Below are 23347 nucleotides of genomic sequence, written 5' to 3'. Positions count from 1 at the left end.
GCCTCAAGGATGTGATTCCATAGCTTATGTGTGTGTCTGGGAGCGTGTGTGTCCGTGTTGGGGAGAAGGGCAGCAGGGCCGGGAAGGAAAAGCAGTATCTTTGTCATCATACCCAGTGGCATTTATCAGCTCCGCGTTCCTCCCCAAACTTGCGCTTCTCCCGTCCTTACTTATTTCCTATTTTCTTTCGCCTGCTCTGGAGCAGAGAGCTAGCCTGGTTTAATGGACGAGCACAGACTGTGGGGCCCGCAGACCTGGTTTTCCTCTCCAAATCCACCACCTGACTGAGTTGTCCAATAAACACACGTGACATGGATGAATGGGGAAGTAATCCCACCTCCCTGCGACTTGGTTTTCTCATCTGGAAAGATACAGAGTCCTGGTCCCCGTGCTGCAGAGCAGTCGGGGGGATTAAATAAAGCCGAGTGCTTAGCACAGTTGGCTGGCACAGAGTTGATGACCAATAACTGTACGTTGCTTCGCTCAGTTTCTCGGCTGCAGCACTACAGCATGTGGGGCCGGACCATTCCTTGTTGTGGGCGCTGTTCTGTGCATCCTAGGATGTTCGGCAGTATCCCTGGCCTCCGCCCAGTGGATGCCAGTAGCCCCTCCTGCCCCAGACATAACAACCAAATGTCTCCAGACCTTGCCAAATGTCCACAGAATTGCCTCAGGTGAGGGATACTGGCTTAACGTAATTAATGATGATATCAGCAACAAGTAATATACTTGAAAGCACATAGTAGGCATCGATAGTAATATTCACATTTTTTTGAATGAGCAAATGTATGAATGGACATGTGAAGTAATCATGGACGTAGTTCTGCACCTTCAAACCCTTGGTGGCAGGAGGTATACAGTCTACTAAGCTCTGGACTCCAGAAGATTGATGGAATCACAGAGCGGGCTGGGCAGAGCATCTTGGTATCTCTGCTGCCGGCTGTTGTTTGGTGCAGACCTGGTACCTAGTGGGCTTATCTGGTGGCTCAGAGGGTAAAGAATCTGCCTGTAATGCAGGAGACCCAGATTTGATCCCTAGGTCAGGAAGATCCCTTGGAGAAGGAAATGGTTACCCACTGCAATATTCCTGCCTGGAGAATTCCCTGGACAGGGGAACCTGGTGTGGGCTATGGTCCATGAGGTTGCAAAGAGTTGGACATGACTGAGCAACTAACATACTGGTGCCTAGTGGGATTTGCAGACAGAGAAGTGACAGGTGAGTGAGGCTGTGAGTGAAATGAGGCTGAAGGAATTTTCCCTTCTGGGAAAGGGTAGTCCCAAAGGAATCTGCCTGCGGCAGTTGACAGCTTGAATTCCTGTGTATGAGATGTGATGGCTTGACTCACGTGCACTCCTCAAAGAATCCCGTCTCTTGCTCTTGGCCAGGCAGAGACATTGCTAGGAACTCCTCAGTGCTCCCTTATGTGGAGGAGGACACCCCCGAAAGCCCTTTCTGACTCCCACCAAGAAGATGCCTTATGACAGGGGCAGAGAGATGACTTCTGTTGGAGGAGTTCTTCCCCCCACCGCTCACTTTCCCTGACTCCTTTCTTTCTTTTTAGACTTGTACTAAGTGACTGCCATATTATTTGATCCTATAGATACAGAAATGACAAATGCAACCACAATCCCAAAATTGCTGAGTGTACTGAAGGGCAGGGACAGGAAGCAGGATGATGACGAAACATATAATGACCGTAGGTGACATTCACTGAGCCCTGGTCCTATTTTGGACACGGATCTACGTGCTTTACCTGTATTGGCTCACTGACATGCAGCTCATGTAACTAACTCAACAAGCCTGTGAGATAAAAACTTTCATTATTTCTAGTTTGCAGATGAAGCAGCAGGCGTAGAGAGGGGGAGTGATTCCTACTGTGTCGCCCAGGTACCAAGGGGCAGAGTCAGGAGTGGAACCAGGACATCTTGGCTCTCGCATTTGGACGCTTGTTAACCACTGTGTTCTCTACTCTGATAGCCATGTGATGGGGCCCCACGGAGCACACAAGCGGGGGTGGGGGGCTTCCTGGAGGAGGCGATGTCAAGGCATCTTGACAACGAGAAGGTGTTAGGTGGGCAAGGGGAAGGCAGTGTTTCTAGTATGAGAGGACGGCACACAAAGTCCCAAGGTGAGAAGGCCACGGAGACGCATCCAGGTTCTAGGAGTAACTCACGCCCTCCCCATGCGCACCCCTGTCCCTGGCCTCAGGCTGGGCTTGGAACCACAGACTCAACGATCAGGACTCCTGCCTCTGGCCTGGGCTAGTCCTCCTGACACTCACGTGGACCCGCCCATTTATCCTCCCATCCTGGCCTGTACGGTCCGATTTGCCTTCACAACCAGGACGGGGACAGGTGCCCTGCCTCCTGCCTGCGTGGTCTTCCCACAGGCCTGATCTGGCCTCCATGCCTCGGCTCTCACTCACCTCTTGGCCTTGATCTGGGTCCTTCTGTCTCACCTTGTTCTGTTGCCACTTACGCCAGGTTGGGAATGGGAGCGGTTGTTGCTGCTGTTGTGTGTGAGAATACGCACTTATGCATGTGTTCATGTGCGTACATATGTGTCTAATATGTGCGTGCGTGCACGGTAGGTGGTGAGCATGCTATAGGCAGGCCTGTTACAAGAGGCACACACCACTCGAGGGTCAGGTAGGGCCAAGATTTCATTATCTGTCATTTGAACTTACTTTTTAAACAACAAAGGAATCATACTGGTAACCCTGACACATATTAAATAGATGATAGCAAGATGCTTTGATTAAAGGAGGATGGAATTGGGGGACTGAGGTCATCACCCTACAGCTCAAAGGCGCACTGCCTAAAAACCACGAGGGAAAAACTGAATGACCCTGACATATGAAACAGCTCGTGGGAAGCCGTTGTATAACACAGGGAGCTCAGCTTGGCGCTCTGTGAGGACCCAGAGCGGTGGGACTGGGGGCTGGGAGGGAGGCGCAGAAGGAGGGGCTATATGTGCACCTATTGCCGATTCACACTGCTGTACAGCAGGAACTAACACAGCATTGTGAAGCACGCGCCCTCCAATTAAAAATGTATGTATTAAAAAATTAGAGTCAACGTTGTAGGGTCATGGACCGCCCTGAGAATCTGATGAGAGTAATGGGCCCTCTATACACACATTATGGACATATAGACGTTTGCAGAACATTTGTGGGGCAGATCATGAACTCTCCCGAATCCTGGAACGTTGGTGAAAAATCCCGTGCATTCAGCTCCTGCCAATCCAGCTCCTGCCACATCCTCCTAGTGGGCGTCCCTGCCCCTCTGACTTTGCGAGGAGATTATAAGATGCTGGCGGCTGCAGCGTGGTGAATGATGAAACCCAGACAAGTCCTGGCACAGCTTCATCTGCTCAAGGAGAGGAGAGGCCCAGGGTCTGGAAAGCACAGCCGTCTTGTACTCACATTCTTGGGACAAGGGCATGGCTGTTAACACGGCTCCCACACAGACAGCCCTGGGCAGCTTGGGTGTCAGAGACGGCTGCTGCCTCAGTTTCCACACTAGCTTAACGCCTGTGAGCTCCCCTACCTAGAACGGACAAAGGATCGGCAGCCAGGGTCTGATTACAGTGCGATCGTCGGGTGATGCTGGGCAAACCACTTGATGCCGCTGGGCCAGCTTCCTCATCTGCAAGATCACAGCCTATGAGGTTGTTAGGATTACTAGATGAGCTCAAAATGGGTGCTGTATATATGAAAGCTCTTTGTACCTCAAACCATTAAGTGGGTTCAAGGGGGTTCTTAGTATCTTGGCATTCAGAGAATGACCAAGAGATTTACACCGAGAGAGCTACCTTCTGGACTGGAACCAGGGAGGAGAGCAGAGACCACTTTGACTTAAAGGGGACAAATTGATGCCCAAGGGGCAAGGGTTCATTCAGGGTCATCTCTCAGTAAGTTGGGGTAACCAGAAGGGCTCACAGCTTAGGGATTTAGTTCTGGACGATCCCAACAACATCCAGGGGTCCTGGGCTCATCCGCCCTCTCTAAGGGCTCCCATCCCTCAGCCTCTGGGACAGCCCCTTACCACCACGCTCCTGGCTCTCTGTGCTCAGGTGGGGGCTCTGGTCTACTACATAAGATGCAAATCAACTTCCGAGTTCAGAGTCAGGGAAAAACGAGAAGGCTCTTCATTGGGTCTGCCTACTGTTAATGAGCTGATCTGGGGGGAAGGATCGAGTGAAAATGAAGACTCACTACCCAGAGTCACGAGAGTGCTCCGCAGAGCCAGGCCGATGTCTGCGTTTTATGTGGCGCTCAGCCTGCCAGGGCCTGGGGCCCGCAGGCAGGTTTATGAGATTAAAGCCCAGTGCCCAATAAATAATTTAGCAGCTTACTGCAAAAAAACATACATGCAGTATAATAGCTACTATCTCCAGCAGCCTGATGTGTACAGACATTGTAAATGCACACCACTTTCATCTGCTTGTATCCATTTAATGTGGGGTCTGGAACCAAAGGAGGAGGAGAAAAAAAGCGTCACCTCCACCCTCAGTCCATGTGCTGCCGTGACGACGGGGTTGAGGATGAAGAAAACTCTTCCAAGCACTCATTATTCAGGGCTTTGCTGGGAGTCCTTCCTCACCAACCGCCTCCTTCCATCTCTGCTCCATTCGTTGCTCACGGTGGCTGTTTGTGCGTGCAGAAAGAATCTGAAAGCTCCACCAGACCAATTATTCATTGAGAATTTGGTTTTCTTCTCCCAGGGGTGCCTTTTATGGAGCAAAGCTGGCTCCAGGTGTTGGCTCCTGTGGCGTCACAAGCAGCTTGTGTGTGGGTGCCGCTTCAAGCCGAAATACATAAATATCACCTCCAGGACCACCAGGGTCCTGGCTGAAGTTTTAATGAGGCAGAAGTTGGCAGTGATTGATTGGTAAGACTAGGTCTTGGGCGTAAGGGAGGGTAAGAGGACTGGAGAGGGGAGAAGGGAGAAGGGAGGGGCTGGGGTGGGTGTCCCAGGGACACCGGGTGGCGGAAGGCAGAGACACTTGCAGACAGCGGCTCCAAGATCTAGCGGCATCAATGGGACAGGAGTGGCACTGAGTCATCTGTGTAGTAACACGAACTGGCAGCAGCAAATGATGCCGAAGGGAACCATTCTCTTCTTATTGGAAAGTTTACCGGTTCTGATCACAGTTCAGGGACAAGGGGCCTGCATGGGAATGAGGGAGCGTGGTAGGATTTCCCTCTGGCTTTTGCAGAAATCCGGGACTGTGGCATCCACTTCTGCATCAGTTCCTCGCTTCTCCTTCTGTGGGCGGCAGCTACCCCAGACCCACCGGCCACTGGGCGTGTAGAGACGGCACCAAGCTCCCCCAGCCGTACGCTTTGTGTCTCCTTGGCCTTGGATGCATTTACTGCCAGTGGCTGTGGTTTATCTCCCATTGTTTATGGCCTGGGACAGGCTGCCTACAAATAGCTCCCCAAAGAGTGGGGAAATGCAGGCATCTGCCATTCTGTGAAGCTCTTTCCAGAAATGAAAAGGACAGTCATAAAATGTTGCAATGGGGGGGGGGGGGTAGGGGTGCAGGGGAGGTAACATGCATCATAAAAAGTGTAAGGGACTAATGCTAATACACAGACTGGCTGCAGCCCAGGGGTGTCTGCTGAGCTCAGACATAAATACTGGGGAGGCACCAAGGAGACAGATTCTTTATTTCTTTGATTTGATGGTGGGGGGAGGGTGGGCATATTTTTCCCTCTGTTTCTCTGACTGTGGCCATTCCTCTGGGGAGACCAGCAATCTGTCTGGGACTGAAGCTACTCCGTGTTCTATGGATTCCAGAGCAGTTAGACTCTTGGGAAGACTGGAGATTCAGCAGCACTTGCGGGAGCATCACCTCCTGGGTGAGCCCACGGGGGTTTCGCCTGCATCATTCAAGACCTTACAAGAGATAAGAGGCCATAATGGGATGAGCCCACGGGGGTTTCGCCTGCATCATCCAAGACCTTACAAGAGACAAGAGGCCATAATGGGATGAGCGTTTACGGTGCGGTTGTGCTTGAACGCATCTATGAGTAACTAGGTGCTTGCCCAACAGCAGCTAATTTAAAGAGTTAAAGGGACTCATTTATGCTCTCTGCTTGGTGGGAACCTAAAGAACAGTGACCCCCTCAACAATACCCCAACACGAATCTCTACCCCTCTCAACTTCAGGCACAAAGAGTAAAATAGTTGTTTGCTAATTTGTGACGAATTCGGGTACTTGAAGACTGAACCAAGCACACTGTTTTCCAGGCTTTTCTATCAATACATTCTCTGGCTAATGCTGGCCACTGGCCCCTGCATATGCCCGCACACAGAATGGGTAAATGTCCCCTGGAGGTGTGGGTTGAACGCGGAACTGAGTAAGACTCCTGTATGAAAAAGAGCCTCCATTCCAGGTGATGCTAAGGCGCTCTCGCCCCTTTCTCTGCCTCGAGGCGCTAAGCACTGGGAAGCTGTGCTGGAACTCAGGGCCCCTGAATACCCAGGGATGTGTTCAGTCCACCTAGGATTCTGGGTTACTTGAGAATAAAGAGAAACAGCAGAGACTTGGGTGTCTGTGGTGGGGTGAGGAACCCCTGGTCAGCCTTCTCATGAGTAGTGAGCAAAAGATCAAAGGCATTTGGAATTGATGCTGCAGCTCACCATTCGTTTGGAAGAACCAATTTTCCATGTGCTGTCCCTGAGAATAGGTGGGAAATAGAGTGGCATTCTCCCGAATGCTGTGGGTACCAAGAGCTACCGCCTGTCATCCTGTGCATCCAAGTATGTACGTGAGAAAGGGGAAGGGAAGCGGGGACTCTCATTAGGTACAGAGGCCCTGTGATAAGCAATTCAGACACTTCTTTAAAACCATTATGATCCTTACAAAGTAGATATTACCATCCGTGCTTTAAGGATGCAAACTTGCAACTCCAAGTTTCCAAGAGGTTACGTAACTTAGCTAAGATCACAGATTTAATAAATGGGAAGGTTAGGACTTGAACTCAAACCATTGTCTTCTCACAATGACTTAAAAACATGAAAGGAAAAAAATCAATAAATGATGATAGGGAGGAAAAGTTATTTTCAGGCTGAAGGTCAAACGGGCAGGGACTAATGCATCCCTTATGCCGACTGGTGCACACTGCTATTCCCAGGGGCCAGGGCCTGTCACCACATGTGCTGTTCTTGGAAAAGGACTAGAGGACCCTTTCGTGCGCCATGACACGTGATGACTCAGAGGCTGAATGGGGGCATCGGGTCTCGAGTGCTGACCTGGGGACCTCATGGTAATAAAAGACGGGGCTCCTCAGTCAATGAACCTGCTGTAGGTTTACCCAGGAAGGCATCTCATCACGCTGGACAGCTCGCCCTTTCCCAGCAGGCTAGCAGGGGGCTCTTTTAGGTGTGAGGTTCACTGGTGCTCTCTGGATGGGAGGCCTTGGAATCAATTATGAGTGGGGGGGGTCATGCTTACTCATCACCCTAGAAATTCGGCCAATTGGGACTCTCCATAGGAGTTTGGCTCAGCCCCTTCCAGCCAAGCTTGGGGCATACCAAGATACTCTTCTTCCCTTGGTTGGTTCATATCCCCCTCAAAGTCTGAGAACAAAATTACGCGAGTACCTAGTCCTTTAGCCTAAGCTAACTAGAACTAGGTTAAACTTAAGGAAGACCTTCCTGACTCTCTGCTCTCTCTAGCTGGACCATGAGCAAGCAAGTTGGCTCTGGAATATCCTTTCCTAAAGACTTGGAAGTGTGAGAGAGATACCTAATTGCTGCCCACAGCCACAGGGCAGGGGAGAACCTTCCAGCCAGCCTCACCTTTGCTCGCTGGCATTTTAGTAAAGGCCCAATACAAATATAGAATGTACAATTTTCGCGTCATTCTTGGCAAATCCCAGGTGCGCCCCATTAGCAGAGTTCCAAGGATGCCATTTCTATCAAGAAAAAGACATGCCGCATCGTAGAGCTTAGCTCAGGGCCCTATTAATAGCAATCCTAATTATATGGCTGCAAATTTAATTCATAGCAATGATTAGTGTCAGAATCAAAGGCATCAGGCATCAATATTGATGGGATTGCATAAGCTCCATAAACAGAGAACAAGCATTGCGACCCACCCACCCCCCACCCGCCAGCCGTGGTTTGCTGTTAACTATTGCATTAAACGTCTCTTCCAACGTCGCCAGATCGAAATGACTCCATTGCTCACTGTCTTCCTCCCCACGGCCAAAACCTTTGCCCGGCCAGCTCCGAACGGTATGACGGGCACACAAAAGACCCCAGACAGCGTCTTTGAAGGAGAGCCGGGAGGCTCCAAGGGATGCCCGGGTGATGGGCTTGACAGCAGTGTGATACCCCACGCTTGACACAGCTGCTCTTGGCCTCGTCAGTAACAGTGCTTTGTGTCCCCTTCAGAAAGCTCACGGCAAACAATGATGCCTGGGTAAAGGGGGGGTCAGCTTGGGACTGTGTGCAGTGCAAAGGCGGCCACGCCATCCTCTGCAATCTGGGCTGCGGTGGGTGGGGAGGGGAGGAGGAGGCCTGCGGGGAGTGGCACCAGGCAGCCTGTGCTGGGGGGACAGCTGCCATGGCCCCGGCTTCCCGGGCACCTTGGCTGGAAAGAGGGCAAACTCGGTCCCCCCGACTCTCCTCTCTTGCAGCTCCTTGCAGCTCCCTTGGGCAGGTGGTGGGTCACAGAAGAGCCAGCCGAGCCTTAGAGGAGGGCAGCCCAGGGCTCAGCGTTAGTGGTTCACTAAGCCCAGGTCTGGAGACAGACAGGTTCAGATTCCAATCCCAGCTTTCCACTTAGTAGCAATGGGGCTCTGGCTAGCTACCTAACCCTGCTGAGCCTCCCTTTGCTCATATGGAAAATGGACATACTATTAATCCTTACCTTACAAGGGTACGGCGAGGCTTATCTAAAAAGCCCCTTAGTGCAGGGCTTAGCGTGTGTGTGTGTGTGTGTGTGTGTGTGTGTGTGTGTGTGTATGCTCGCTCAATTGTGTCTGACTCTTTGTGACCGCATGGACTGTAGCCCACCACAGTCCTCTGTCCATGGGATTTTTCAGGCAAGAATACTGGAGTGGGTTATCATCCCCTCCTCCAGGGGATAGTGAGTGCTTAACTTATAATGGGCCCACTCCTCGCCAAAAATAAAAAATAAAGCAGTGTGCCTAGAAAAAGGACTCACCTATAAGACCTGACTGAGGTCCCCAATTCAGTGTTCTTCTGACTTGTCAGAACTTCTTAGTCCAAGGGAAGCATTTTGTGGGTGAGCAGGCCTCTGAGCTGGATAGGCTCTAGGAAGCACTTCAAGTCACATATGGTGAGGGCTCAGGGATGCTGGCCACCCCAGAGGAAGGCTGCATGGCCAGGACTGGGACAGGAAGCTCAGCTAGACTCAGCTAGAACAATCCCTGGACTAAGTTTGGGTTCTGCTTGGGTTGCTTAGAGCCCACGGAGAGGCTGAGGTGAGCCTGAGGTTTCGTGCAGAGGGAATGTTCTTCCAAACGATACAGAAAGAAGGGTCCCCGAATTGAAATCTAAAAACCTAGATTTTAGTCTTGCCTTTGTTACTAAGAACCTGGGTGACCCTGTGCTGATCACTTAACCTTCCTAGGCCTCAGCCATCTTATTCACAAATGAGAACAATGAACATCTCACCTGCCCAGAGTCTGTTGGCTGGACTAGTTTCTGAGATCCTTTCCAGTTATAAGACCAGGGGAAGCTTCCTGACTTCGTGTGATAGAGGGCCTGACCCCTTTGCAAGGTCTGGACTCCACGGCTTTCTCCTCTTTCCTTGGCTGCACTTTTATCCACTCTGAACAGACAAGGGCAAGAACTCCTGATGTGTTACTAAAGCAAGTGGATGCCACTACCCCTTCCAGGTTGGGACGGGGCATATCCACCCAGCTGGTCGCAATAGCCTTTGAAATCCAATGAGGTACTGGAGCGTGATGAGATACCAGGACAATCCCGGAGGCACCAGCTCCTACGAGCCTGGAAACCTTTTTGGAGGCTGAAGCCAGGAAAGGACAGAATCCCAGCAAGAAATTCAAAGGACAGAACCTCAGGGTGACCTTCACCACCCTGCATCTCCATACATCTCTGGTTTCTCTGGATGGAAGGATACACGATAACAGGAAGGAAAGGAAGCTCAAGTAGCTGCAAGCTTTCAGCTTCATCGTTGCAGGGACCATACAGGTGACCAGATGCGTGCTGCACCATGTCCCCCTGAAATATCTGTGACAGCTCTCATTCCAGTCTTCCCTTGGTTTACCCTGTGGCCCTGAGCAATCCACGATACCTGTGAACCTCAGTACTACCATCTGCAACAGAGCATTTTTCCTTGTCACGCAGGCTCAGTCGTGCCCGACTCTAGAGACCCCATGGACTGTAGCCTGCCAGGCTCCTCCGTCCATGGGATTCTCCAGGCAGGAATACTGGAGCGGGTTGCCATTTCCTTCTCCAGGGGATCTTCCCGACACAGGGATCGAACCCGAGTCTCCTGTGGATTCTTTACCACTGCCCCACTGGGAAGCACCCTGCTGCTGCTAAGTCACTTCAGTCATGTCTGACTGTGTGACCCCAAAGACGGAAGCCCACCAGGCTCCGCCGTCTCTGGGATTCTCCAGGCAAGAACACTGGAGTGGGTTGCCATTTCCTTCTCCCATGCATGAAAGTGAAAAGTGAAAGTGAAGTTGCTCAGTCGTTTCCGACTCTTAGCAACCCCATGGTCTGCAGCCTATCAAGCTCCTCCGTCCACGGGATTTTCCAGGCAAGAGTACTGGAGTGGGGTGCCATTAAAATAAGCATTCATGAGCTAATAGAAACCAAGAGAATCTGGGTCGTTGGGAGTAAAGCATGGTAATGGCACAAACGTGGTAGCAATAACACTAGTGAGGGTCACGCTTGCAGTAACAGTGGTAATAGCAACAACGGCTGCCGTTTATTGAGCATCTACTATGCACCAGGCCCTATAGTAAGTACTTTACAGCCCCCGTGTCTGACGTGCATAGCAATCTTACAAAGTAGCATCAGTGGGTCAGTTTAGGAAACTGAGATCTGCTCAAGATCACACAGTTCATCCAAGGCAGAGCTGTGCAACCCTAGGATATTAAGGTGGGCTTGGGAGCAAGCGAGGCACAGCGAATGGTTCCACTTTAGTTAATACTACCAAGCTGTAAGAATGGAACCAGCACTTCCCCCAGCCCCGCCTTGAGGAGGGGTCAGTACCTACAGTTGGATGATACGGGACTTGGAAAGCTCTCCCTGGTGACTAAGGCAGCTGGGTGGCAGTGTCCAGCAGGGTTAGATTAGTTTGGCCCGGCTGGTCTAGTCTTCTAAGTATTTTCTTTCCCATGGTTAGGGCTGGGGGCGGGAAGCAGGATTCGCTTCCTCCATCTGACCTTGCAAACATGTCGCTAAAAGGGAGGCTGATCTGACAGCTCCACTGCCCCAGGGAGTCAGAGGAGAAGTGGGCTTCGGGGGGCAGCCTCCAAGATGCTGGTAATAATAACAGAAGACTTTTGTTGCCAAGCACCAGAGCAAGCACTTTTCATACAAGATTTCACTGTGTCCTTCCAGCAACCACGCAAAGTGTTTATTACTACTACCCACTCCACAGGAAAAAAAATTAAAAAACGTGAGGCTCACAAGTTAAGTAACAATAGTAGTCGTACTTAAATGCACATAAACTCAGCACCCGCTTTTCATAAATTATTTTATTATGCTTTATTTTTTCGTTATCACTTGTTATCTTCTAAATATACTGTATATTGTGCTTTCCTATTATTTTCTCATCTGTCTTCCCACATTAAGGTATAATCTTCACTAGGGCAGGCAGTGTTGACTTTTCAGTACTGTATACCCTGCAAATGGTGCATAGTAGGCATTCAGTACATTTTTGTTCAAAAGTGAATGATTTCATTTAATTCTCATTACAGTCTCACGAGGCAGGTATTATGACTGTCTTCATTTTACACATGAGGAAACTAAAGCTCAGAGGTCAAGCAGTTAACAGTTGGAGTCAGGACTGCACTCTGGAAGCTCAGATGCTCTTTGTTATGCAAACAAGCTCCTATCTGAGGGCAGGAGGACAGGACCAGGTGGTCTTTGGAGGTCTTGTCCAACTTTGAGCTCTTTGCCATGCTCTGTATCCACAAGCAGGCAAGGCTCAATGGTCCAAGTCTTTGGAGGTCTTGTCCAACTTTGAGCTCTTTGCCATGCTCTGTATTCACAAGCAGGCGAGGCTCAATGGTCCAAAAGGATGTGTGTCGATGCGGTTTGTATGTTCCTAAAGATGCTCTGCAAACATTAGCACCGTGGCCTCTGAAAATTCTCCAGAACCTATTTGGGCCACTTGGGTTCCGAGAGCTTGAATCATGACCCTTGTGCTTCACCTGCTCTGAGACACAGCCTGGACTCCAAAGGGTTCCTCTCAGGTGTGGTAAGCAGCCAGCTGAGCACGCGGCCTGGCGCCTCACGCAGGGCCTGCCCGGGACTGAAGCACACGAGGAGGCACACAAAAGCTGCAAACAGTAAATGAACCTTTCCCTTCTCCCTTTCAGAATGGCTCTGGGAGATCAGGGCCTCTTCCCTGAGCTCAGCGGGGGCTCCAGGTAGAAACCCACACCCCTCTCCCCGCTTGTCGTGGTCAAGTACGGGAGATGTTTTGGCCGGGGGCAAGGGTTTAGGGGGATTCTGTAAATGTGCCCCCTTCCCTGTGCCAACGAAATGCTGCCTTTCCCAGCTTTCAGAAGACCGGTTCTCGGGACCCAAGAGGCCGATAAAACAACAAAACAAACAGCGAGTTTGGCGGCAGGAGCCTGGGCAGGGAGCCAACCTCATTACTAGGGATGTGATGGTGAGCTCCAACCACCACCCCAACCTCCTCCGCGCGGGCCCTAGGGCAGGAGGAGAGGGTGTCTGCTTCCCACTCCCCCCAGCCCCTGGAGCTGCTGCTGAGATGTCTCGGGGAGCCAGAGCATCGGCCCAGTGGTCCCAGGTCCCGGGACAGCCGCTGAGCCTCCTGCGACAAGAGCCGCGACCCTGGCTGTTTACTTGATTCAGGGTTCACACCGAGAGACCGAGTGAATCATTTCCACTCCGAGGAGTGAGGAATGAGTGGCTATTGTTCGGTGGCGTTGGCTCACGGAGAGGGGCATGTTTCTCAGCTTTGCATCCAACTTGGCTTTCCGTCCACAAGACAACCCCACCCCACAAGGGAGCCAAGTCATAGGTTAGGAACGTCTGTGTGGGAGGAAGCCTAAATGCCAAGCTTTCTGTGTTGCCAACGGCGGGGCCGTGTAACCTTGGGCAAGATATTGAACATCCCGGGGGCTCCGTTTTCCACGTTTGGAAGATGGAGCGGAGATGCAGGGAGCAGTCACCACCCTTAGCTGGAGTATTTGTGGAGGATGCAAAGAACTTCGGAAAGATATCTTACAAATAATCAGTGTTATCAAGTAACTGAGCCATCAGCCCCAGGGCCCGGGAGACTTAATCCTTCTGTGCTCCTGATGGAGCCTTTCCAGCTCGTAAGCTACTCCTGCAAGAAGCTTGCAGTTTTCCTGACTTGGCTCAGTAAATCGTCTGTGAGCTTACAAAGAGAAGAATAGGAATGGGAAGGGACGTCAGACGGGTTTCCTGTGGGCTGCGGACTGGAGGCCTTGCACTGCTAGGTCCCATGGGGGAAGGCAGAAAGAATTTTCCTCAAGAATTTCACAGGCATTCTGGTGGCTGCCTTAGCCATCGGGAAAGAAGGTGGGGCTAGAAGAGGCCACGACCCTCCCCAGACCTTGAAAAGGCTGAGTCTCTGTGGATTTGCCAAAATGTCCGGGAGTTCGTCCAATAAACAGAGGGCTGGCGGGGGGCATGGTGCTGGGGAGGGCCGTCACCTGGGCCTTTGTACCTGCCTCCCTGCTGGAGGCAAGCCTGCCCGTGATGCAGGCGAAGCAGATGGCTGGCCATGCTCTCCTGGGGATACGCAAGCGACTGCGGCAACCCAGCTCCCTTCTCTCAGCTCCGTCCACATTTCTGGGACCTCCGCTCCACTCTCTTCCAAGCGCTGTTCACCAGCAAACAAACTCTCTTCCTGTCCTGGCCGTTCTCTTGCTTCTTAGACTCCTCACCCGCCTCCCCTTCCGCCCAGACCTGCCCACCACATCCCAACTTCCTTCCTCTGCAAACCAGCCACGTGAACAGGAGTCACTCTTGGTGTCTGGCTCTATATCACTGTGTACAAATGCATGTCTGGCCTGGAGGAGGTATACCCAGTACATCTGAGACAAATTTCATGAGCCCCCGAGGGGTGAGAGGCAAGGGATCTGACCGCAGGGATGGGTGACATCTATGGAAAAGAGGGTCCCTGATCTCTAGGATGGTGACTCTCAAGAGGCGGGGACGTGTTAGCAGCTGCTCCCGTGTTTGTTGGAGCAAAGCGGTGGAGTATCTGAGGAGGGCCTTACGGGCTAGGTGAGGACGGGCCTCCAACATCAGGAGGGGTGTCGCGGTGCAGGGACAAGAAGGAGAAGCAGGCCCCTGCTCTTGGGAGGCCCTGGGGCTGGGGGGCCAGAGGAGGCCGAAAAAAGGGAAGACAGGCCTTGAGGCAGTGGTTTTAGCAGCTGCGAATGAAGGAGAGGAACCAAGAGGTCTTTGCCCCAAGCCCTATGAGTCTCACCTCCTGCTCCTGGTGTCTCTTGCCATCTCGGCTCAGCCCCTTCCCTCCTACAGCCCGCGGCCTGCCTCTCGGACTGCACGCGCCAACCTGGGATATGGTAGGCAACGAGCTCGTGGTCCCTGTGGCCACACTCTCCCCTGTCTGCTCCGGGGGCCCCCACGGCCCGCCCGCGGCCCGGAGGGTTGTCGGGAGTCGGTCGCACCCAGGTCCGGGGGGCCCCGCGCCCCAGGCCAGCCCACTTTCACCATCGTCTGCGCCCTGTCTCGCCCTCTCTCTGGGCCAAGTGTCTCCCTGCTGACCCCGAGGGGCCCTTCTGCTACACCCCAAGGGTCAGCACAGGCCCAGCGGGGACTTCAGAGCCCACACACCCCGGGGGCCTCGGCCTCCCGGCTCTGGACGCCTCCTCTGGCCCCCCTTAACCCCCACTCCTACCGAAGGAGGCAGAGCAGGAGCGGTGGCATGAATGGAAAGTCACGTGCGTGGGGCAGGCGCCCTCCACAGCCTCCCTGATCGGGGGCCACCCAGGCTCTGCCCCAATGTTTCCACTGAGACTGGGAGATCATTTCCTTCTGAGTCAACCCTTTCTATGATGGGACGGTTTGGCTACCAGAAGCTCCTTCCTTATACTAAGTGGAAAGCTATTTCACCGGAAGCCCCACCTGGTGGCCCTCGGGTGCCCTTTGGGGCCACACGAGTCGGTCTAATTCATGTGGCACAGCTTAGCGGAGAAGCCCGAAGCTTGGGAAACCAGGCGATCCAGGTTCGAACCCCAGCTCTGCCACGTCCTTTGCCGTGCAGCCTCGGACATATTTCTTTACCTTTCTGGGCCTCCGTTTCCTCATCAGTAAAATGGAGGGCATCACAGCACTTACCCCAGGGAGTGATACAAAGATTAGATGAGTTAGGAGATAAAAGCTCTATGAACAACACTTAATAAGTGCTCAGTAAATCACACTGTGTGAAGAAAGCTGTTAGGTCTCCTCCTTTACTCTTCTTCCCTTGTGCTAGCATCCTTTTAAACATATTCTCCGGAGAGCAAGACTCCCATATCCTTCCAGCCCTTGCTGAGCTAATGCTTTTTAGTTGACTTAGCCCTCTTACAATGTTATCTCCAGTGTAAAGTGGAGTCCCCATTTCTCATGACTTGGAATTCGCTCTTTTGTTCGTGTGGTGAAGGCTAATTAACTCTGCCGGATCAGACAGTTGGCTCACAAGGTCAGTGAAAATCCCAAGGTCCTTTTCACTTGATCCTCTTAACGCCTGAAGCCTCAAGACATTCTGCCTCTTGGCTTCCACCTCACCGAGTCCTCCAAGCCCCGCCAGGCATTCTAGACCTTCCTGACACATGCTTCGTATCTTCTCAATGTGGCAGCCGAGGTCTACAGGGTCCCTTTCTCCCACCCTCAACTCATCGCTTTGTTTAATTCAGTCTTGGAGCAAATCCTGGTAAGCTTCCTCTTCCAGGAAGCCCTCCAGGTTAATCACCCGGTTGCAGCTGATATCTCTGGAACTGTTCCATCTCTGTAGGGGATTCTGGCCTGTCCTCTTATGGCCTCTACTGCACTGGACCTTAGGCTCTGCAAGTATGACCCCTCTTGGTTCTGAGGTCTCGCCCTCATTCTGTTTGTTCCCTCCGCGTGTTCGCGACTCAGCAGGCAGTGGCCTGTCTGCACTGCTCTCCACGTGTCTAGCAGAGGGCTGGGTGTGAGCATGAACGTGACACAGCACAGAGCAGCCCTTCACGGTCCTGCCACGTCTAGCGAGTCTCTGCTTCCTCTAGCCGTCCCCACTCGGGACATCCTGTTCCCATGGGCTGCCATGGACGCAGTCCACACGGTCTGACAGACGCCTGGCCAGGCAGGGAAGAAATGAGTGGTTCTGACGCACCCAGCTTCCCTCCCGTCGCCAAACTCTTGGCTATATATATTTTTTTTTCTTTATTTTCCTTCCTGTGTTGAAAGAGCTTTGGGGCCTGGACCGTGGTAGGGTTTCCTGGGGACATTCCACAAATTCCTTATGGGCCATTTCTCTGGGTAAACGGGAGGCTCGTGGGAGCCTGGCACTGGTATCAGGTGCTTCCAAGGCGTGTGGGTGGAAAGGAAGGGTGAGTCGCTGGAGGAGAAAGAGGGGTATTATGAGCTCATAGAAACAGGCAGAGAACAGCAAAGCCAAGAGAGAGGAGAAGGAGCCGGCCTGCAGGTCGGAACAAGCTGTGGGTGGCCACACCCCCAGCCTCGTCCTCGAACCCTGCAACTTGCCTCCTTAGTGGCCTGTCTGCTGGGGTTCCTACAGGGCTAGGAGGACTCGGCCACCTGGAGAGCCTGGCTTGGAAAGGCGCCCCGAACAGCGCCCTGTCTGTGTGCACAAGACGCACAGAGGCCATGGAAGGTGTGCACAGGGTCCTTTGGACCTAGCTGGGGGGTTCTGCCTTCACTCAGCCCTCATCCATCCATTCAGAAAACAGTAATTCCCTAACTCGGAGCCAGAGTCCAGCAGAGTGAAGGTGCTAGCCCCTGGCTGAACCCTGTAGCAAGCCTGAACCTGAAGACTTCTCAGCCTCCACCCTCAGGCTCCGTGGCTGCCTCTTTATGTAAAAAGGGTGCCAAGTTGGGTGTCAGGGCAAGAGGCAATTTGTCCTCGTCTCTAAGCTCAGATGAGTCATTTTTCCTCTCTGGACCTCAGTTTTCCTGTCAAATAACACTAGTGTTGGGCTACACGGTCTCTAAGAATTCTCAGAAAAGGGTTCTATTTTTCAAGATCGTTTTGGGGCCCATCCCAGGAGGGAACATTTGATGAAAGGATGAGGCAGGAAGAAGGAAATAAATATGAATGAAGCATGACTCCCGCCTTTAATAGAACTTTTAAGAGAACAGAGACAGGGTCACAGGAATGATCCAGAAGAAGACTGAAGGTTCCAGAAGGACAGGAAAAGATGCTGAGCACCAGCCTGGTTGTGGCCACTGCTGGCCTTAGAAAGTCCTTGTGCAGCTGAGAAGGAGGTGGTCTCTATGGGCAGATGAAAGAGTAAGAGGACCCCTCTGGGGGTATGTTTATACCCGAGGGCGCCTGGCTTGACAAGGAGAGTTCGGGCTAGACTTCAACTCCCATAGGCCCTTTGGCCCAAAGTCCCTGGGCAAAATCTACTCGACTGTATAGATAACCCTGCAGAAAGGTAGCCAGCCTCGGAGTGTCCAAGTTGAACCCTGTGGATAGAATATATGCTGTGCTCAGTCGTTCAGTCGTGTCTGACTCTTTGCAACTCCATATGGACTGTGGCTCACCCGGCTCCTCTGTCCATGGAATTCTCCAGGCAAGTACTAGAGTCTGGTGCCCTTTCCTCCTCCAGGGGGTCTTTCTGATCCTACACTACTTTTTAAAAGTCAAAGTACAGTTGGTTTATAATGTTGTGTTAGGTTCAGGTATGTGTGTGTGTGTTCGTTGCTCAGTTGTGTCCGACTCTTTTCGATCCCATGAACTGTCCCCTGCCAGGCTTTCTGTCCACGGAATTCTCCAAGCAAGAATACTGGAATGGGTTGCCATTTCTTTCTCCAGGGGATCGTTCCAACTCAGGGATCGAACCTGGGTGTCCCCCACTACAGGCAAATTTCTTTACCATCTGAGCCACACCAAACTGATTCAGTTTTAAATATATACATTCCTTTGCAGATTCTTTCCCAGACTATACCACTTTTAAATCCTAGTGGAATCTCAGAAGGCCAACCCCTTCCCTCTCCACTCTTGGAAAAGCAAACACAGGGACCACACGTATCCTCAGTCTCCTGGGCCTGAAACCAAGCCAGGGCCCACAGTCCCAGGCCAAGGAGAGGGTGCAGGGCTGGAAGAGGCAGGAAGCTCTCCCTGGAGTGAGGAAAGGCTTAAGGGGCTCTGGTACCACAAGAAGAAGAGGTCTGCTGGGTTCAGCACCTCCACATCAACCCAGACCGGTTTTTCTCACCTCCTTGGCCAGCAACTCAGAACAAGCAGAACACGGTACTTCCTCCTCAGGCTCCTTCCCTGCCACTCTCCTTCCCAAACAACACCTCTCCAGAGGCTCTAAATGGATTAGGAGGGAAGAGCTAGGAGGGTTGAAGCCAACATCAAAGGTGAGATGCAGAGAGGTCTGGCCGGTGCCTTGATCCACAGGTGGGGGCATGGGGAAAGGGGGCAGGAGGGAGGGGTGAGCTTGGGGAAAAGGGATTAGCAGGGACCGGAAAGAATGCAGCGGCTGTAATCCCACGTAATGAACCAGACTGCGCTCCGTCATCTCCATGCCCGGAGCGCTAGACAAGCAGGTACAAGCTGCCAGCCTCAGCCTGCCTCGCAGGAGGCTTCCCGCGCTGCCAGCCCCAGAGGGCCCATGCCCTCCTGCAGGCAGAAGTGCCCAGGGCAGGCATGCACGCACGCGCGTGCGCACACACACACACACACACGGGATAAGATGTCTACTTGCTCCTGGGTCCTGGGGGTGGGGAAGGAAGGAGGGGTGGGGAAGGGTCTGCGACTGCAGGAAAAGGAGACGGGAATGGCCTCTAAGCCAGGCACGTACACCATCCCAGAGCTGCACCACATTTACTGAGAACCGGGACCCAACGTCTGCTTCAAGCAGCTTCCTGGGACTCAACAAAGACTTCTGCTCAACTCTAGAAGCTGTGGGGAGGGATTTGTGATGTGAGCCATTCATAGTACACATAATCAAAAAATCAGTTCTACTTGATTTGAAGATAACATTTGTTTTTTCTCCTTTAGACAGACACACCTTCCTAATTCCTTGGTGTTTCAACAATATTGAAATATGTGTATATTCCCAAGACACTCATTGCCCAACAGCTAGAGGAACTAGCTGGAAGATAAACCACGGATTACCCCCTAGTGCTGTCCCCATTTTAACTAACCCCACCCCCAAGAAAACCAAGTTGCCTCTAGTTACAGCATCGGGACATCCAGGCTCAGACCCTTACCTTTTTCAGCTTGCCGCTTTTTGTCCCCACGAACACCACGCTGTAGCCGTTGTAAACGTAGGAGGCCACTGAGGTCATGCGGTCCCGGCTGGTGGCGTACAGGGTCAGGCCCTCCACTGGGACCGAGCCTCCGAGTGGCTGGTTGATGTCCAGTCCACAGAAGTTGTCATCGATGGGCACCGGCTGGAGAGAAGGGGAGGGACCTGGGGTGAGTGTCAGCGGAGGCAGGGCCGAGTCACCCCACACCAGCCCAGCCACTGCGGCTACCAGTCCGGGACACTGGGCCTCGGAGAAGTGCAGGCGTGGGGACTAACATGTGCTGCCCGCGCAGACCCACACACCCGCCCCGTGAACCTACGCTGGCTCCAGCGAATCCAGAGAGAGGACCCAGCAGTTTTCTTCCTCCTGCACCCGCTGCCACCCAGAGATCACCAGCGGCAATCTGCAAAACTGATTGCTGGAACTTATGTCCTTGTCATTGAAACTCCCTGTGGCCCCTGCCATTGGTGGGGTTCTTTCTGTTTAGACAGTGAGGATTCAGTCTAGAGGCAACCTCACAAGATTCTTACCAGCCTGGACGGGGCTCCTTATTTGTTTCCTGGACTGTAAAGTCCTGCCTCTGGGCATAAGGAATTTTCAGCCATTCCACATCCCATACTGGGGATAGACTGAAAATGGTTATCGTAATATTGAACAGTGCCTTATACTTTGGAAAAGTTACTTCATCTACATGAGTCTCAGTTTCTTCATGTGTCACACTACCTGCCCATCTGCATGAGAGAATCACTGGGGAGGAAAGGAAATGATGCCTGCAAAGATTGGTTACGTTGGACAGTGATTTTCAGGCTTCCCTTATGGTTCAGTGGGTAAAGAATCCACCTACATGCAATGCAGGAGACACGGGTTCTGCCTGGCTCGGGCAGATGCCCTGGAGGAAGACATGCAACTCACTCCAATATTCTTGCCTGGAGAATCCCATGGACAGAGAAGCCTGGTGGGCTACAGTCCATGGGGTCACAAGAGTCAGACACGACTGAGCGAGTAAGCACAGGCACACAGCAATTTTCACCATCGTCTGTTAGAGGGCTTCAATGGAGTTTGGGTAGATTCTGAGGATGAAGACCTTCCCATTAGCAGCCTTTTGCAGGGTGTGCTTGTATAAAGAGTATCTATCAGGAGAGACTGGGGCACTTCGAAAGGAGATGGCCTTGAACAAGTGGAAAAATAGCTGGAGAGAAAGATTTCTACCCTCTGCTCTATCTCTGTGTGGCTCTGTGAACCTTAACTAGTAACATCCTCTTTAGGAGCTTTTAAATTATTTCCAAGGTCTCACTCAGCTAAAAAAAAAAAAAAAAAAAAGGAAGAAGACGAAAACAGACTGCATGCATCCCAAGACCAGGTCCTGCTGAGGAGCTTGCATTCTCTGCACACTGTTTGGCCTGGGGCTGGCCATGACAGGTCCTCTGAAATGGCCTGGCTGATTATACAACAGGGGACCCTCTGGGCAAAAGTTGCCAACTCTGGGCCTGAAAGAGCACTGAGCCTTGTTGCAGCTGTTCCTTCTGGGCATCCCGGGGAGGAAGGAAATGATGGTCACAGGAAGCATGGAAGGCATGGTGGAGAGACGTGTTCCCATCACGCTCCTCCTCTCAGCCACACCAGGGAAGAGCAGGCTGACTTATTACTCCCTGACAGACTTATTTCCTAGGAAGAACTGTGTATCAGCATGTTTTTTTTTTTTCCCTTTTGGTAAAACAGGGACTTCCCTTCCATTCCCTGTTCAGATCCAAAGGGGACAGTGTTTGCATCCTTCCGTAGCGATCTGCCGCTCCAACAAGTGCGTCATGGCACTCCGCTTGTGTGTGGCTGCATGTGTATGCATGTGTTTATTCTTTAGGAAAGGAAACTTAAGTCTTAGGTTAAGGATTACCTTGAACTCTGGATTTTATGCAACTCTGCACAACAGAAGAGATAAGTTTCTCAGAAAGGGAGTGGAGCAATGACCTGCTCCAGCCAGCTCAGGAGGGATGCCCATACATCTATCTCTGCATTTAGTGGCTTCCTATTAGTGGCTTGAAATCATTCACAGTGGGGGTATTTACACCAAGGACATTGGCAGATGCTTCTGATCAAGATCCCCCAGCCCCATCTCTTCCCTACCACATTCACTGCCTGCATAGAACCATGCGTTTAAGACTCACCAGCACATCCCTGGAGCCAATGATGGAAATTTCAAGCTCCCTAGAAAGGCAGGTCAGAGGACTCAGCTACCACTTTTTACCTTTTCTACTTCTCTTTCTCATCCCTACGCTGTAGGCACAAGTGCCCTGATAAAGAATCAGAAAATCTAGATCGTAGCCCTGCCTCCACCCCTAGCCAGACAGGTGATCTAGATCCGTCACACACCCTCTTTGAGTCTAAATGTTCTCAACTGTAAACGAAAAGGACTGGATCAGGCAATCGTCAAGCTGCCTTTCGGCTCTGAAAGTTCTTGATTCCACGGCCTTGCTTTCTTTCTCACTCTCTCCAGGGACCCGAAAGGCTGCAGAGTCTGGGCTCAGGCATAACTCAAGCCAGCTTCCGAGAAATGATGACAGAAGCTGAACACTTGTCTGTGATTTTGAATTTCTCTATATCCCTCCTGAGTCTAGAATCCCCAGACTGGGAGGGAAATGGCTTGTTCTGAGCCTAAGCTGCCAGGATTGGCCAGCATTTCTTTCTCTCTTCTCTAAGTTGTCAGATATTCTCAGACACCTGCTGCCCGTTTACTTTTGTCCAGAAAGGGAGAGCCTGAAGCATGGCTTTCCTTAGGAACATCATGGCTAAAGGCAAAGAGCTTGGATTCAGAAGTCCTATGGGCTAAACCGCATCCAGCCCCCTGCTGTGCCATTTATGGTTGTATTGATGTTAGCAATTGAGTTTTGGGGATCTTTATTCTTCCATCTGTCAAACACCCTTGCTTTATAGGGTCATACTAAGGATCAAGTGAGATAACCCTTAAGCTGGCCAGCACAGCCTTTAGGACAGAGCTGCTATTAAGTGAGTGAGGGTTCCCTTCCTTATTTCTTTTCTGGGAACAGAGCTCAAAATCTTTTATCTTAGAGTTTCCTGTGAGTCCAGAGAGCATGTTAAAATTAAGCCCTGGGACCTCTGCTTCTCTCACTCATCCTTAAGCCCCTCTGAGGCCACCGAAATGCCTCTGGGTGCCCAGGTCTGGGACTATAAGGACGGTAAGGGGCCCTTCCTGTAGCCCCCCACCCCACCCCTGCTATCCAGGTGGCCTCAGCAGAGTCTGATGCTCTGGGTGGGCGTGGTGAGTGCGGGGCTCTTCTCTCCGAGCCCTATAGCCCACTTGCTGTCCCCCGCCTTTGCAGCCCTTTGCTTACTAGCCCAGGCTTGTCTCTGCAGACAGGGGAGTCCCGTGAGGGTGTGGGCTCTTCCTCCTTCCTCTGGCTCAGAAGCAGGCAGGAATCAGCAGTTTCCTCCTGACAAGGCCCCCTCTGGGCAGTGGGAACCAGGACAGACTCTGCAAGGCGTTAACCCTTTTGTTTCCTCTCCTCTTCTCTGTTTTTTTAAGTGCTTGAGGGAATTTTATTTATTCATTTAACAAACCTGTGGTGGGCAGCCTGCTGTGCTGACTGAAGGCCATTTCTTCTTCTTTTTTTTTGGTTGTCAATCTGTATTTTTGTTTTATTATCTTTTAAATTTATTTTTA

General features: G+C 51.8%; 1 protein-coding gene across 6 annotated transcripts in view; it reads right to left on the bottom strand.

Annotated features, from left to right (window-relative positions):
* The window catches only part of PLXNA2 (plexin A2), a 233966-nt gene that overhangs the window by 179856 nt on the left and 30763 nt on the right, over positions 1-23347 (bottom strand). For all 6 annotated transcript variants that reach the window (XM_027565726.1, XM_027565728.1, XM_027565727.1 and 3 more), the window contains one exon: positions 19633-19815. In XM_027565726.1, the coding sequence (XP_027421527.1) occupies positions 19633-19815 (183 nt within the window). The remainder of the gene's footprint in view (positions 1-19632; positions 19816-23347) is intronic.

The sequence above is a fragment of the Bos indicus x Bos taurus genome, chromosome 16 (assembly GCF_003369695.1).
Source record: "Bos indicus x Bos taurus breed Angus x Brahman F1 hybrid chromosome 16, Bos_hybrid_MaternalHap_v2.0, whole genome shotgun sequence".
Classification (NCBI taxonomy): domain Eukaryota; kingdom Metazoa; phylum Chordata; class Mammalia; order Artiodactyla; family Bovidae; genus Bos; species Bos indicus x Bos taurus.
The sequence above is the reverse complement of the archived record's forward strand: the minus strand, read 5'-3'. Positions and strand labels throughout refer to the sequence as shown.